Here is a 16,840-nt window from a genome sequence, read left to right as displayed (position 1 = left end):
ACCTACATACAAGTCTTAATAAGGGAAGCACTTCTCATTATGCGTTTTAGATTTATCCATAAATGAATTACAGATTTTGATACCAATTCACCTTTCTTCTGAATATAGTAAAGTCTATAGAAAGAATATGATAAAATAAGAGAGCTTGTTTAAATGAGATTAAGAGATTAGCATGTTTATACAGATCACTTTATAAACCGGATTGAGGTAGAAGTGCAGTATCTCTGTCCTTTTTCAGGGGTGGAGAAGACCTCCTCGTAAGTGGCAGTAAGTCTGGTTGTCAGTAATATAAAGTGAAATTGAATACATAGTTTACCACGCATGGTTTTTGATTGTTTTGATTGTTTACTTTCTCACAGACAATGCCGGTCATAAATATTGACGATCTGACAGATCTGGATAAGGCGAATATGGAAGTAACACAGCTCAAAACTGAGGTGAAGCTTGAAAGGGCAAAGGTAAGCTTGGGAATGTTCAACTCTACAAATTACACAGAACTGACCATATCATAGTTGTCGTAGACTCTGTATAATACCGTACACTATGTTAGGCCTGTACAGGAAATTGGTGTGCATCAATAGTAGTATTTATTCATTTCTTTACAAAACAACATCAGGTGTCCAAATGCTGTGAAGAGATCACAGAGTACATTCAGGGTGGAGCAGATGAGGATCCATTGGTCAAAGGCATTCCAGAGGAGAAGAACCCTTTCAAGGAGAAAGGTGGCTGTGTAATTTGCTGATGTGGACAAAGGAACTCACAACTTTTGCAGTTTAGTGTTCTTTGCTCCCCATGGACACCTGCTAAAATGTAATTGTAGCCGGAATCCTATCTGTTGCATGGATAAATGGGAAAATCACAAATATGGATAGATCTTCAGAAAACTCTAAATGGCTTCCTCATTGTAAATGAGTCACTATAGGATATGGACACATATTATGTAATCCTTGAAGAGTAAAAATTTAAATACCGTTGTGTACTGATCATCCGAGCCTTGCTTGATGGATTTACACGTGTATTTTTATTGTGATGCCAGCCCATGTGTAACATCTATGTGACAATTAGTGAAAGGTCAATGTGAATCTGTACCATAATAAATCAATGCTTGTAAAATTGTAAGTAGAGCTTTTTAACAAAATCACAGATACATGGCAGAAGGCCACAATAATAGTATCTGAACGGTCAACTTACTTGATTAAAACGTTTAATTGTTAAAAGATTGTTAAGTGTTAAGTTATTTTTTATTTTTGTTTTGATAGGTCACATTCTCAATTTCACCTAAAACACAAGTTACTAGTTACTTCAATTTAATGAATCAATATGAAAAATATTAAAATACGTTTCTGATATTCAGTTTTTGCTATCCGGTTTCACAATGTAACAATAACTGTGGACATTCAGTGAACGTGGTAAACTTTGTTTCGCGCATGCGCATTTAGACGCTTCTGCCTACAGACTGTAAAAATGGCACTGCGAGTCCTGCGATTCAGTTTGGCCGTAGAGCGAAATTTACTAAAGACAACCGTTGTCTGCAATAAACGTTACTTGTCGGAAAAGACGTCGTCCAGTCCGAAAGAAATCGCCTCTAACGAAACAATCGACCATGTTCTCTACACAGAGGAACATTTTGCATTAAAGGCATCTTTGAGGAAGGTAGATATAGCCGAGTGGCTCTGTACCTTTGCTAACTTACATTTCTCGGTAAACTCATGTGTCGAGGTTGGTGTAGACTATAAACACATCGCTGTTTGTGAATACTCGACTGAATGTGCAGGTGCGATCTATTTAGAAAATGTAGGTAAGAGGTCACGTATAGTTTATATGCGATGTAAGTTGTTTGCGTTTCTCGAGCTGTGGGCGTAAGAATGAGAAACAATGCACAATTGGGATATAATTTTATGCGTGATATAGTCAATATTAAGGTATGACTTTCACCGCTTTGTTTTGAAGCGTCAAAGGAAGCTCACGCGCGGTCACGTGACGCGCTTGTTACGACGGACGTCCTGTGAGATATGCATGAACGAGTGACGATAGTTTCAGGATTTATGGAATTGATATGTTATCCACGCGCACACCGAATACTTCTACTAATAATATGCATTTTTATAAACAGTTTACCAAACAGGTTCATTTTAAGCATTGAAGTCTTTAAGTATTTAGATTTTAAGTCAGATGTGTCTTTATTAGTCACTCTTGTATCCAAATTGTAGCAACTAGGAAGGGTTACAGAACGTGGGGCAGGAAGTTGCTTTCTCCAATTCCTAGTAATAGGTTGGTATGAGAAAGGATACGGTTAAGGAGAACAATGCACCAGTGTAGAGCTCAGGGACTGTGTTTTATTAAAAGAATTCACTTGAGAGTGTGAGACATTAAAAACTAGTTAGTAACATCCTTGACTCTTATGGGTAGGAAGACGAATCTTATTACACATTTACATACTGAATGATTGCAACCTCCTCAGAATCACGGGGTCATGGGCTAAATAAGCAGGACTGTTTCTCATACCAAAAGCGTTTTAAAATGAAAACAAATTATTTTCAACATCATTTCCAAATGACACTGATGAAACGAATCGCAATTTAAGTTTTACATAACACTTTAGCCTGTCATATATGTTTCATTCACCGATTACGGTTATGGCTTCCTGGAAACACCATCTGCTGTGCTATTCTGTTGAGCTCAATGGAGAGGTCTCCCGTGAGCATAACGTGTTGACAAATCATAAGTATGAGTTCTGGACCCCACCAAACAGTTCTCAGCGCCGCACGGCAGGAGCATTCTGGAATGTTTCATTGACCTATATCGGGAACCTTACAGGGCAGACCACCCTTCCTTTCAGACTAAATTCATACTTTTGGGTATTGAGTAAATCCGTACAATGCAAGTGTGACGCCGCCGTTCAATGTGTCCTGCCAGATGATCAAATATGGTTAGCTGGAGACTGAAACTTGCTTTTGCTTCGTATTGTTTTTTTCTTACTCTTTATTCCTATCCACACTTGTTTTAAGGCAATATGTATTTGTTGGCTAGTGGACGTAGTAGAAGCGTCACATAAAGGAAAATGTTTCAGATGTACACATTAAACCTAGTTAGCATGGCATTTTATGTTTATGAGTAGTCATTTTCACAAGTTAATTGCCTGTAGCCTTCATTGAATTAGAGAATTAAAACCATTTCCTATCACGCTTGAAAAAAGATTAGTTTTATTGTTCTTGTAATGTGTTATTGAGACAAGAATTGACTATTATTTTCTGCTTAATTTGTGCAAGTACAATTTAAAGAGTGGTCTTCCTGTAATTACGACATATCTTTTTACTGATTAGAAACCAGTGCAGTACAGACAGTGGGCTTTACTTGGTCTGTTAACTTTTAATTACAGTCGTTTGACAGACATTTCTCATATCTTATATGGATAAACCTAAAGGAACCCATCATTATGCTGCCCATAACCAGTATGAAATATCTTTCTCAATTGCAAAATAATATTTAGAATATTGTCTAGACACAGGTCGTACTTTAAAATTATGTTTGTTGTGCTTGTATTAGAAAACAACAAATTTTCGGCTCATAATACTACATCACGCTTATGTGATTACTACCCCAAAGTGACTCAGAAGGAAACAGTGTGTCTGGACTCGAGGAAGGAACCTATTGTAGGTCTAGTATACTCTATATAGCTTAAAGGATTTAAAGTACTTTATTTTTGGTTACTTTAAAAATAGGAGAGGGTAGGAGATGATGATGATGATGATGAGAAGAAGGGTGGGAAATGACGTGAGCCAGATTCCAACTTACATTGCCCACATGAGCATCAGTGTGGTAGACACTAAGCTATGCCTCAAATGTTAAAGTGTTACCGCTTTTTATAATTTGTTCAATGTGAACAGGCTTTGCACTGAATATGATTCATTGCCTGATAACTGAAATGTTTGTCTTTTTTCTATTTTCTCTTCCGATCAACTAGTTCCACAGTTTGTTTAGCTTGGATAGATGGTGAATGCATAATCCTTAATATTGCGTCACAGTTTCTGTTTTATTGTTTTTAAACACCACTTCTTTTATGTGACTGTAGTTTTATCCACCCATGACTTCGTTCCAGTGAAGCAGGAATTAGTGGATTTATTTTGGAATTGCTGGCTAAATGTTTTTGCTGTAAATGTCTAAAGTATAAACATAGATTACTTTGCCAGGGCACTTTTCGGTTTGATTAAATTAAGTAAATAATGCAAAAATACTTGAATTTGTTACAGATAATTGATCAAGAGATAAACCCTTATGTAGACAAATGGGAAGAAGAGGGACAGTTTCCGGCTCATGAGATCTTCAAGATCCTAGGCAGTGCAGGATTCCTGGGAGTCAACAAGCCTGTGGGTAAGACGACGTCTGCTATGTAAAGTTTACTTTAATAAAATACACAAATTAAAGGTTCAGTATACTGTATTTAGCGGCATCTAATGGAGAGTTTACGAACAATTACTTACCAGTATACAATTCAAATGTAAGATTCTGTTTATTTTTGCAAACAGAGATTGTTAATTCCCATCCTTAAACAATCCTAGTTTACGCGATTTTAGGAATACAATGCAGGGAACATTGCTATGTGAGAGGAGTCACTGGGGGAAACTGCGTCATAAATCTGTAGGTCAGAGGAGAGAAACCTTGCATTAAAGAATGCTGACGCTGTGACACTTCTGCATTAGCAGGCCGGATTTACAGCATCTTCTTAGTCAGAAGATTAGTACTCGGAGGATTGCCTCACCTCAAGTAATATGTGCTTCGCTAGATATGTCTTAAGTCTCTTAACAACAATGTCAGATCTATTCAAGTAAATCGACTTTGGCTGAGCTCTAGCTTTTCTTATGTTTCATTTCTTTTCCTATGCACACGTTATATAAAGATACTGTAGGTTGAACAGCTTCTGCACGTAGTGCTGTAAAGGAGTTGTGTAATGCTCCTAGGTTTGCATTTGATTATTTGCATGATTGAAGAAACCTTCAAATCTCATTTTGCCCGTTCCCATAACAACCTCTCCCTCTTGCTTTCACAACTTCACTGAAACGAATCCCTCCTAACACTGGCGTTAATCCAGATCGCCTGTTTTTACAACCCTGGCAACCTCAGTCCAGCAGAATCATTCCAATCCAAACTATCCAGTTCTCTGATTTAAGTCCCAAATATGTGGGGGCGCGTGGCCTCTTCTGTCTCGCATCTATGCGGTGATTAAATGTTCTGTGCATAAACATACAAGTCAGCGATTACGCAACTAAACAGGAGAAGATCACACTGAAAACAACATTTTTAATGATAACAAGTACACGAAAAATGTTCTAATGGTTGACCTCTGTTCCATATTGCTCAGACGTGCATGATTTTTCCAGGTTATTTGTCCAGTTTTATAGCCTTGTATTCAAGGCTCTTCTGTAGAAACCCATGTTGTAATGTATAGCTGTGTTTTAATATAAAGGTCAGAGTGAATCATTTGAAGAAGTGAGTACATTTCTGGATTGTCTCAAAAATCCTTCTTTGTGGACAATAAGACATTTTGTGTATTGCATCTGAATAGAAGACAGACAATAACAGATTGTATATTATTTATATTTGTATATTTTCTCTTCTCAGTATATGGGGTTAAACTCTACTGCTATTCCTGTGCAGCTGGATCTGTTTCCTTTGATCTCTGGCTTTTCCTTTCCTTATTTTTCTATTCCAAATCTTGTCTAGGACCATCACAGGAACTACTGACAAAACACAGCGACCCGTAGAACTGGGGAAAATAAGTGTTGTTTTGTCCTCATTGCTACTATGATATACAATACTGGTTTTGTTTCTGATGATGCCCCTGAAAATTTTACATATCATGGCATAAATTCATGACTAGAAGAGGATTATGTGATATACTTGGATGTTATATATTGGCTGCAGGCAATAATATATTGCAGTAACCCACGGTTGGGAGCGTGAAATACAACAGATAATAGGTTTCATAATAACCACGAAAAAACCCTTGTGTGTGAAACTATTGACACTGGATCGGCAGTTGGGTCTTAATTCTAATAATTAAATGTCTTTTATCACGATATCAAAATATATTTTTATTGTTTGTAGAGTATGGAGGTTTGGGACTGGACTTTAGCTACAGTGTGGCTGTTGCTGAAGAACTGGGGAACATTAACTGTGGAGGAATTCCCATGGCCATCGGGGTTCAGAGTGACATGGCCACACCTGCACTGGCACGGTAATTTTCTGCTTTTAGTTTAAAGGCCCTGCCAGTTTTCTCACCCTTTAAAGGTCCACTGTTTGAAATGTAACGACATCTAGTGGTGAGGTTGTAGAAACAACATGGTGAATTCCATGTAAGGGGAACCGCAAGCTCATTCTAAGATAAAAAAAAAAACGCTTCATTACTTAAGGGTTTATACACCTCTGGAGACTCAGTAATGTATATTACATTGCACTTATTACTTCTGTATTTTATTTCTTAAAATATAATATTTTGTGTTTAATACAGAAAAGAGTCGTATACTGGTTTCAAATGACATAGGGGTGAATAAATTATGACAGGATGTGAACTATCACTTTAAGAAGATTTTGTAGTCTCTGAAGTCTGTTAGCCTTAAAAAAGCTCAAACGCAAAAAAAAGAAAAGTCTTCAGGATGTGGTATAGATTTGTCTTTTGTTTACCATGATAGCATTGTTTTTTATTCTGTAGCATTAAATTTTATTTAAAGCCCCACTGTGTTTGATCTTTGTGTTTGTCTCTGCATATTGGTTTTAGATTTTTATTCATAAATAAGGGATTATGATTCGTGTTTTACGGAACAGTCTGTCTGAAATTGCCTTTAGCTGGTATTAAAATGTGGATCTCTTCTATAACCCTTGGTGTCTCATGAGCTTTCGGCTGATTCAATTACAGTTTCCATCACACCCACAAAATGATTGCTAAATAACTGCAAGGATGTGACTGTGACCTTTGTGCTATTCTAGGTTTGGATCCGCAGAACTCAAGAGAGAGTTTCTTCTGCCAACCATAATGGGAGACAAAGTGGCCTGTCTCGGCGTGAGCGAGACGGGGGCCGGCTCTGATGTTGCAAGTAACTATTTTTGCTGGAGGGGAAGATAGTGAGCTGTAATGTTCTTTAATTTGCCATGGGTGTGTTTTAAAACAAGATGTAAACATATCTAAGCGAAGTAAACTTTAGATACTAAATTCGAAACATTTCTATTGAATTCAAGTATGGACTTCAAAGCATTTTTGGGACTGCATTGAAAGGGGCTTACAATACAGTTTTTATTAATGCGTAAAATTGTTCTATCTTAAAGATTGTATTAGCCACTCTACTGAACCAAAAATCTTATTAAAAAGTTGCAAAGGAGATTGAAAGTTGCTTTGGGCTGAAACAAGAATGTAGCATTTTTTTGTCATAAAGTAAGAACCTAAGACTTCAAAAATACCATCTCCTCCAGGCATAAATACTAAAGCTGTTCGTAAAGGAGATGAATTAATCATTAATGGAGGAAAGATGTGGACCACTAATGGCACTCAGGCAGACTGGATGTGCCTTCTGGCCAACACGAGTAATGACCCACCACACAAGAACAAATCCCTGATCTGCTTACCTATGAATCTACCTGGTAGGACTTCATTCAAAGCCAAAAATCTTTATAACTTTGGAAACATTGCGCTTGTTGTACATTTTAACATTGACCATACTTTTTCAGGAGTTCACATAGCACGGAAGATTGATAAAATGGGCATGCGGTCCTCAGACACAGCGGAGGTGTTTTTCGATGACGTCCGAGTGCCCTGCAGAAATGTCATAGGGCAGGTGGGAATGGGCTTCACGTACCAAATGCTGCAGTTCCAAGAGGAGCGACTTTGGGGAGTGGCCAATAGTAAGTAATCCTTTCCACCTCCCACACATCCAGTCCCACGTCAGATGTTCCTGGTCAATAAAGGGATTGGTGAGGGCATGACGTCTGTGTGTTAAGGTTACCGATGCCTGTCTGTGTACGTCAATTGAAGCCTAATCACCTTCCAATCAGGCAAAGTATGTTTCCCTCTGAGTCAAAATCTTTGGGCTGTGTTTGAGTTTTTGCTTTAAAAAAATCAAGGCAATTATTTTGACAGTTTTCCAGTTTGTTCTGGAGACATCATTGGCAAACATTTCTGCCCACTTCCTGTCTAGATGCTGTCAGGACCAAACTCCTAGAACAATTTCCTTTATCATATAATTTGTTGAAAAACTATTTGGAATGTATTCCCTTGATGTAATAGGCTGGAATCGTGCCTTGATGTTTCCGTACTTTGGCTCTTGTTTTTCCAAGTCCTTACGATGATGGAGAAAGTCGTACAGGAAACCATTAATTATACCAGACAGAGGAAGATTTTCAATCAGGCAGTTCTATATCACCAGGCGGTTCACTTTAGACTAGCTGAACTGCAGACAGAGATTGAGCTACTGCGTTCCCTATTGCATCGCGCCACAGGTGAGTCCAACCGTCTCCTAAATTATTTCAGTATGATTTGAAATGCCAGTTATCCGTGATGGGGAGCTATGCAATTTCATGGCTTTGGATTTGGTTACCCAAAATCTCAAAGCAGCTGACAATTGTCACATCAATAATGGAATGAAATAGTGTGAACACTGGCTTGCAATAGTTTTATTTTGCCTTTTAAGTTTCTTCTATGATTTTTTGTTATCAGCTTTGTACATTAAGGGAAATGATGTCACAAAGTTGGCATCGATGGCCAAGCTGAAGGCAGGACGACTGGCCAGAGAGCTCGGTGACAGCTGCCTCCAGTACTGGGGTGGAATGGGCTTTACAAATGACGTCCTAGTCAGCAGGTTCTACAGGTCAGTGTGTCTCTTGTACTCTAATCTGAACTGAGAAAGCCTCCATCCAATTCCTTCAGTGTTGAATACAGACTCTAAAGATCTGCAGTGACATCTAGTGACATGACCGTAAATGCAACAGGTTTGTACTTCTTTATGTCCTTAAGTGATAGTTCACCCAAAAATGAAAATGCTGTCATTATTTACTACCCTGTTGTCATTTCAAACCAGTCATTTCAGACTTTCTTCTACAGAACACAAAAGAAGATATTTTGAAGAATGTTGGTAAACGAACAACGACTGCACCCATTGACTTACATTGGTTTTGTGTCAATACAATTGAAGTGAATAGGTACCGACATTGTTCAGTTACTTTCCTAAAAATATCTTTGTTTGTGTTCCCCGGAAGTAAGTCAGTCATACAGGTTTTAAATGACAAGAGGGTGAGTAAATGATGAAAGAATTATCACGTTTCCGGCCAAGGGGATGTACATTACAACTTAATGAATATTTGATGGATATTAATATTTTAAGAGTAAAAATAGTAGTAAGTATAGGGCTCATATGTCATAAAATTTATAATTTTGTTAAACTCATTGTTTTTGTCATAACAGGGATTCCAGGTTAATGTCCATTGGCGCTGGAGCTGATGAGGTTATGCTCTCGATCATATGCAAGTACATGGATACTCTACCCACGAAATAAGCTAAACACTAACTATTGTTGGCATTTCTGGAAAAACAAAGTGCACTTAAAAGAACTTAGATCTGAAATTAAATGCATCATGTTTGATCAGATACTGATTTAAACGTACAATATGCAGTTGCCTTAATGAAGAGTAATATTGTCTTTAATTTGTCTTTGTTTAAAGTTGGTTGAGTTGTATGTAAATTGTTAAGTAGATGTAAATTTTGATAATAATTGTGCATGGCTAATTTTGTTAATATGCATGAGAAACATTAAGCAGTTTTCATCCATCTGTACAACCACTGGTTATTTATGAAAACCACAAATTATCCTTAAATGACAACAGGACTTAAGCTTTTGGCAATTGAAGTAGATTTTATGTAAATGTTCTCTCAAAATGAATATGTATTTACAAATAAGTGTCTAAAAATAAAATAAACCATGGATTGTTTACCTGAGAACAGTTTGAACAAGAACTTAAAAATGTACTGCATGTAAGACCTTAGGAGCATATTGAATTCTGATGTGATTTCTGGTGTTTTTATTACACGCACATAACATCTCATACATGCACCTCAGCACTGTTATAAGTAAACATTACAATTACATAGAGGCTGATGTTTGTGTTTTCAGGACCTACATTTCCGGTTTACTTTACTCTTGTACATCACTGACAAATACTGGATGTATAATGAAACCCTACTTAAACTATAAAACAGTAGCCATTACAGCTAAATACATAATTAGGCATGTTTTAATAACCAAAACAGTTTTCTTGTCCTGTCCTGTTTTCTAGTTTAAGTGGGCTCTGATAGACCTAAACTGCTTGTATTGTACACTGTTACTCAATGGTTCTGTTTCTTGTCCACTGGAAAGCATTCTGGCTCTCCTCAGTTATCTCAGTCTGCATCACCGTTGTGAAAGTTCACATCCTCAGGGCAAGTAAGAAAGATCCACATAAGTCCGGGATCTCACCAGTCTCCCCATCATCTCAGTTTAATCACCCAGTACAGGACAATGAAAACAAACAGGGCAAAGAGCAGCATGTAGCAGTACACCTTGGTCTGGCTACCCCTGGCAAGGCGCTTTAATCTACCCATGGTGGACCCCAAAAGACCTCCAGTTGAGTCAAAGTCTGAGTCCTTGAGGGGACAAACTAAATGTTAAAATCTAATCGGTCAGAGAAAGTATAGAAAATACATATTTTTCCTAGCATCAACTCAAATCACTCACCATATCTCCCAGCATCTTATTTTGGTTCTTGACTTCATTTCCAATGTCAATTGAAAGCTGAAACATCAACACAAAAAGTACTGATTCGAGGTTCAACACTTAATCCACATAATTTGGTTGTTGGACCTTTTTTGCAATGCTCAATGGAAAAGCTACTTTTAAGTATGTGTGAATTGTAAGTTTCGAATGACTTTATTAATGTGACATTTCTGAGAGATGGAATAGTGGATAGAGGGGCGTGGTTTATTTTGAGCTTTCCTGTGGCTCATTGGTTAGAGCATGGTGCTAGAAACGCCAAGTTCATGGTTGAATGAGTGAAACTGACGTCACCATGAAAGAATGGCCTCTTTCGGCTTCTTTTAGATTAAAGATTACGAGGGAAAAAAGACTTATGTTATAGATGAATTGTCACGTTATCTACGTTACTCACGTGTTTAAGTGCGTGTACTTTATCTCTCAGCCCCTCCTGTAGACGTTCATTCTCCTCCTCGTAAACGCTGTATCCGCTTGCAACGTAATTTCCCTGAGGGACCCCTTCACCTAAAAACAACAATAAACACAAAGTACATCATGCCATATTCAGTTCAAACACATCAGTATGTTAGCCTGCTCTATACGCTTCTATACAGTCGCCGTTCTGAATCTGAACATATAACGTTATTGGTTGGTGCCACATATGTGAACATTATCCGTATTTGGAGCTGATTGGTATCAAGAAATAGTAATAAGACTTACAAATAAAACAGTTTTGCCTAACGTGTTGGTTACAATTGGCCATTTGTCACTGAATGTATCATCACAGAAAATAGGACTTTTATCTAACACGTTACGTGGTTTATGTCAGAACTTAGCTTAGCATGAGCGTTTTCGTACATAATTACAGAGATGTGCTTACCCAAACCTGCACGCCTCATTATAAACCCGAAACACTTGAAGCTGTGCGGTTTTAATACAAGTTGAACGCAGTTGAGTCTCGATTTCAGAAGAATCTGCTTATCTTTCTGTTTTGTTGTCGCTGTACTTTCGCCTCTGTACTCCAGCGCCACGACATCCTACGGAAGCCGCCGAGGAACAAACAAAAAGCGAAGTTAAAATTGTTGTCTGGGAGTACTTTATTTTATAAAGCACATAATGACGTTTGATTCTTTATACCCATAAACTTTACATTTATTGATACTTTTACATGGAAAAGGTATTTTACTTTTTAGTACAGTTGTGTGTTTTATGTAATTCCACAAATGTTAATTTATATTAATTTTAACTATTATTTGTGTCTGTATTAACCTTAATTTGAACTCACGAGACCTCTCCAGGGTTTAATTGATCTTGAACCCACAACACATCGGTCTATTAATATTTCGCATGGAGACATCTGTATCTGCAATTTTAACAAATAGGCTTCATACAGCTGTCACCTCAGAGACAGTTATTAATGTTTACCTGATAGACATCCAGTAATGTCTCAACTTTTGCCAAGCTTCACAGAATTCACGGTTCATATATTTCTGGGGTTGTAATCTGCTCAATTGTGTGAAAGTAATACGGTTTTCATTTCAACTTGTGCTTCAAATAATAAAACATTTTCAGTGTCACAAAAAGTTTTCTAGGAGACACCAGACTTTTAATTGACAATATAACGTGATGTCAGACAAACTGTCCACTGTGTCTTTTTGTACTTTAAACCCCCAATTTTTTTTATTAAAGTTTTCTTGAAAAGAAAACTCTTTTAATTAATCATCCCGGTCCTATAGAGATAAATTAAAAAATATGTGAAAAGCACATAATGGTTATGCCATTCTTGTTGTGGTCTATGGATGTGTGACAGACAGCTTCAGAAGCTGAGATCATGCACCGAGTCAAGTGCTGACAATCACCCTGACTTTGCATATGAACATCTCCGCTCTGAGTCACATACTTTCTTTTAAGCATTCACCATCACGCCTCTAAATCCGTTCTCTCGCTTAAGTCGGGTATGCATACGCAATGTGCATCTTGAATTCATATCACCCAGCTGACTCAAACACTATTATAGGAGGATTATCTTTTTATTCAAGGAACATATTGCTTGTCTACAAAAGATAAAGTGACAGTTGTGAAACCGTTTTGTGTTGCACACGTTTTTGTATGAGCAAATAAGTACTTCTGATATGTAAAACGCTCTCCATGAGAGAATATATTACGTATATGTTTAACTCAATATATTGTTTAGGCTACACGTAGGCTACATTTGATCCGTTTGTGTGTTTCTTGGTTTTTAAACCCATGGCCTTGAGATGAGCTTCTGCACTCGTTCTGCTATCAGTAGATGAGACACTTACATGTATGGATTCTAAAGGGACCACATGAAATATACATTAGCTCTTTAAATGAAGGATGGTTTGATGATGTTTATAAACAGGATGGTTATTGTCTGGAGCAAATTTTCAAGGGTTTAATTAAACCTTTAATGCTAGATGCTGAATGGTAGCATTTTTGCAAATAGGTTTCTTGTCTTTCATCTTTCTTAATTGGATTTTATGTGGTATATACTGTACCTTGAATAGAACATGTGTTTTTACATTTTGGGGGCCAGGGACCCCTTAAAGGAGATGTTCCCAAAAATTGTCCCCATTGACTTTGCATAGTAGGAGTAAAAATGACTATGGTCAAGTTAATGTGGACCGTTTCTGGGTGAACTACTCCTTGAGACAATAATTATAGCAGTTTTTAACCATAGGCCTATGTTTACCCCAATTTGCACTCTGATAACTGTATTGTTTTTTCAAACTAAATACTTCACACGTATTTGAAAAGTAAAGGTGTAGTTTAATATTTTAATGCTTTCGAAAATATTTTTTCAAAAAGGTTTCTTTAAGTGTCCTAGTAAAACACCATAACTTTATAATTTATAGCAAATCATTTTGGACCCCCAAGCCAAGGGTTCCCGGGATCTCACTTTGAAAACCTATTTTTATGTGTCTATGTAGAAAAAAAGGTTATAGAACATCCACCATTTTTGTATGTATTTGTACCATTTTGTTTTTATTAAAACATATTGTTACGCCTATATTCTGACCTAATGTCCCATGAAATGCGCAAACATCCTGTCATAAGAAAATTTTGTCAAGAAAATCAACCAAAACCTGTGTGTTTAACAATTTGGTGCAGTAACACTCACGAACGCAGTCATTTTCGGGCTTGATATGCTAATTTTGAGGCATTACAGAAAGATGCATTCATTAAGTTCTGTGTGCTATTAACCTGCTTCTACAGATCTGAACTAGTTCAGAAATGTGCTACAAAGACCCTTTTAACCAGAGCGTCTGAAATGGTCATAGCAGATTATCATGGCTGAATGGACGGTCACAGTAACACTCAAATGGGTTGATGCTGCTGTTCTGGTTTGTGCAAGAGACAACAGAGGTGAATTATTTTGAAGTATTCGTAATTAAAAACAGAATATAATATAAATATATATAAATGTAAAAAAAGTATAAAAATCAGTTCCTTTACAGGGTTTGTTAAGGTTAATTATAGCTTCTAGTTAATTTGCAACATCTTGTGCAAAGCCAGTGTATTGTAGCTTGATGGCAGCCTTATCAGAAAACTAATTATGTGCTCCACTGATGGAGAGAAAATGAATTCACTATGCAGTTCCACTTATTTTATTTACAGTAAACTAATCTTATACTGTTTTATACTAAATTATGAAGATACTAAAAATGATTTCATTAATTGCATATTGGGTATATTAGATAAGCGTGATTGGCAAACTGTTTTCTTGAAGACTGTGAGCCACAGACATTAAGGAAGGTGAAAACTCTGGTAAGGGGCTTTTACAGGAGACCTTTCCACGCTGTTATTGATTGTGTAGGTAGTTATCGTGGCTGTCTAAGGTCCAAACTGCTTTAATTAGTTTCTCTGGAGAACAAACTAAGCTCCTCTCAGTGAGTCAAGAACATGTCAGAAAAAGGAAGATGCCACAGGAGGGGATGTTTTCTTCTGTATCTATTTTTGGTGATGGGATCTAATTCCCACTCCTTACATCACTTTGAACTGAAGATAAGAAAGGAAATCTCACAGCCTCAGGCTTTGTTCACATCTTTAGCTTGTTTTTTTATTACAAAACCAAATGGGCCATGGGGTTCTTCGTGAGTTCTGTAGTATAACCCATTATCATTTAAAGTCATAATAATAAAATGTTTAATGTGCACTTGTCTTTTTGCAATAATGGCAGAACAGCGCACCCCACATGGGAGCAGACTATTTTTGTAATCTCTCTAAAAGCCATTTACATGCAAAGTTCAGCAAAACTAGTTATTTGCTTCAGTGTTTGGTTTGGGTAAATCACATATAGCCATTGTTTCTTTGTCAGTATTCACTGTTATATTCCACATTAACCATGTTTTTAAGTGATAATATAGTGATGTTAGGAAATGACTGTTATTTTAGTGATAAACAACTCTGATCTCACGCTGTTTGCCTTTCTTTATAGAGACAATTGTGGGAAAGTTGCTGCTTTTTTTACACATTGTTACACAATGATCTGAGGATTGAAGAGGTAGTTATGAGAATTTCTATTCTTATCTGAGAAATGTACCAAAGCGACTTAGAAGAACTGTATTTAAAGTGGGTTGAGGTACTTTTGGGGCAGTTTTGTTTCACCTAACTGTCCCATTTCTACCCGTCTATCCTGTTTTTTTTTCTCAGATTATGTCCTGGAAGGGTTTCCTTGTACAAGCCTAGTTTAAAGTAATAAACAGAGACCATTACTCTATCTATTCATTCAGTTCCAGCCAGGAAAAACTGGGTAGACATCACTAAACACATCAATCTTCTTGATATCATGAATCTCTAAACTCATGTTCTCACTAAAAAGTAATGCAATCTTCAGGGAAGTGTTGGGCATCCACCGATTTGGCCATTTCGACAAACAGGCAAAAAAGCTTTGGTCCCTGACAGCATTTACACAGACAGAATAAAAAAGACTCCTATAGTCAACGTCGGCAAAAAAAAAATTTTTCCAAACTTTTATACAGTAGGGTTAGGTATGTTTCTATGAAGGTGACATTACAATGATTTTACATAGCAAGCCCACACATTTTTCATGACTTGAGAATAAAAATACACGTACAGACAGATTTTCAAGCAGTGATGTAATAATTCGACAGCAGGACTCGAAGCATCTTATAATGGAAAAGTTATGCTGCTTTTATCACAGTCACGAAAGCTCTGACCTGCAAATAACAAAATTCAGTTCAGTTCAGCTACTACACAGCATGTGCAGTATTACATAACACCAGCACTTGCTGACAGGACCATTTGCAGCTTCAGCACTTTGATCTAGAAAGATTTTTCTCCGTACAGCATGTGTTTACGCGCACATTTAATGCAGCATGAGTCAAAACCCAGAAATGTTACCAAATGATTGATTCGCATGCACAGCACATAAATAAAAGACACGCTGTACAATTACTGAAGCCCAATCTGCTCACCAGAATGACTCTTTACATAGCATAAAACAGAGGCTAGACATCATTAGTTAACAGGGTGTCTTCAAGACACAAGAACTATAGTTCCTAAAACACTACAGTTTCCACTAGGTCTTAATTCTGCTCTACTAACTTCAGGTTCAATATGATCGACGGGTAAATTATCGTTCGCTGAATAGAAAAAATCTCCTCCCCACATTGTAAAAAAATCCCGCAGAAAATTACGGACATTTTACGTTAATGCTAAAATGGAATTCAAGGAATTGTTCACTTTGAACGTACATTTTCATGATAATTTACTCACTCCTTTTTTCATCCAAGATGTTTATGTAGTTTTTCTTTAGTCGATAAGAAATTAAGGTTTTTGATGAAAACACATGCAATTACATATTATGTGAACAGATCCAGGTGAGCATTTGTGTTTATAAAGCATATACTTGTTTTTTTTAGAAAATCCCTGATCATTTCGAAAGGACCCTTATTCATCATCTGGTATCTTTTAAAGCCCTTTGAAGCTGCACTGAAACTGTAATTTTGACCTCCAACCATTTGGAGTCCATTTAAGTCCACTATATGGAGAATTGTCTAAAGTTTTCATCCAAAACCTTAATTTCT

The 16,840-nt window shown here is 37.0% G+C and overlaps 3 protein-coding genes across 3 annotated transcripts; 2 read left to right on the top strand and 1 right to left on the bottom strand.

Annotated features, from left to right (window-relative positions):
* The first annotated feature begins 204 nt into the window (after positions 1-204).
* Positions 205-1,653, top strand: gngt1 (guanine nucleotide binding protein (G protein), gamma transducing activity polypeptide 1). Its single transcript, XM_079484810.1, has 3 exons — positions 205-267; positions 360-458; positions 617-1,653. Exons 2-3 carry the CDS (start codon positions 363-365, stop codon positions 740-742), a joined length of 222 nt encoding a protein of 73 aa, XP_079340936.1. The 5' UTR covers positions 205-267; positions 360-362; the 3' UTR covers positions 743-1,653.
* Positions 1,376-10,129, top strand: LOC306910329 (putative acyl-CoA dehydrogenase 6). Its single transcript, XM_079484808.1, has 9 exons — positions 1,376-1,653; positions 4,251-4,371; positions 6,106-6,235; positions 6,985-7,091; positions 7,465-7,632; positions 7,720-7,893; positions 8,326-8,487; positions 8,705-8,855; positions 9,449-10,129. Exons 1-9 carry the CDS (start codon positions 1,465-1,467, stop codon positions 9,537-9,539), a joined length of 1,293 nt encoding a protein of 430 aa, XP_079340934.1. The 5' UTR covers positions 1,376-1,464; the 3' UTR covers positions 9,540-10,129.
* A 354-nt stretch (positions 10,130-10,483) lies between these two features.
* bet1 (Bet1 golgi vesicular membrane trafficking protein) lies at positions 10,484-11,844 on the bottom strand. Its single transcript, XM_079484809.1, has 4 exons — positions 11,650-11,844; positions 11,185-11,294; positions 10,755-10,811; positions 10,484-10,663 (listed from the first exon to the last, which is right to left on the bottom strand). Exons 1-4 carry the CDS (start codon positions 11,666-11,668, stop codon positions 10,508-10,510), a joined length of 342 nt encoding a protein of 113 aa, XP_079340935.1. The 5' UTR covers positions 11,669-11,844; the 3' UTR covers positions 10,484-10,507.
* Positions 11,845-16,840: the final 4,996 nt, after the last annotated feature.

Source organism: Barbatula barbatula, assembly GCF_947034865.1.
Source record: "Barbatula barbatula genome assembly, chromosome: 21".
NCBI lineage: Eukaryota > Metazoa > Chordata > Actinopteri > Cypriniformes > Nemacheilidae > Barbatula > Barbatula barbatula.
The sequence above is the reverse complement of the archived record's forward strand: the minus strand, read 5'-3'. Positions and strand labels throughout refer to the sequence as shown.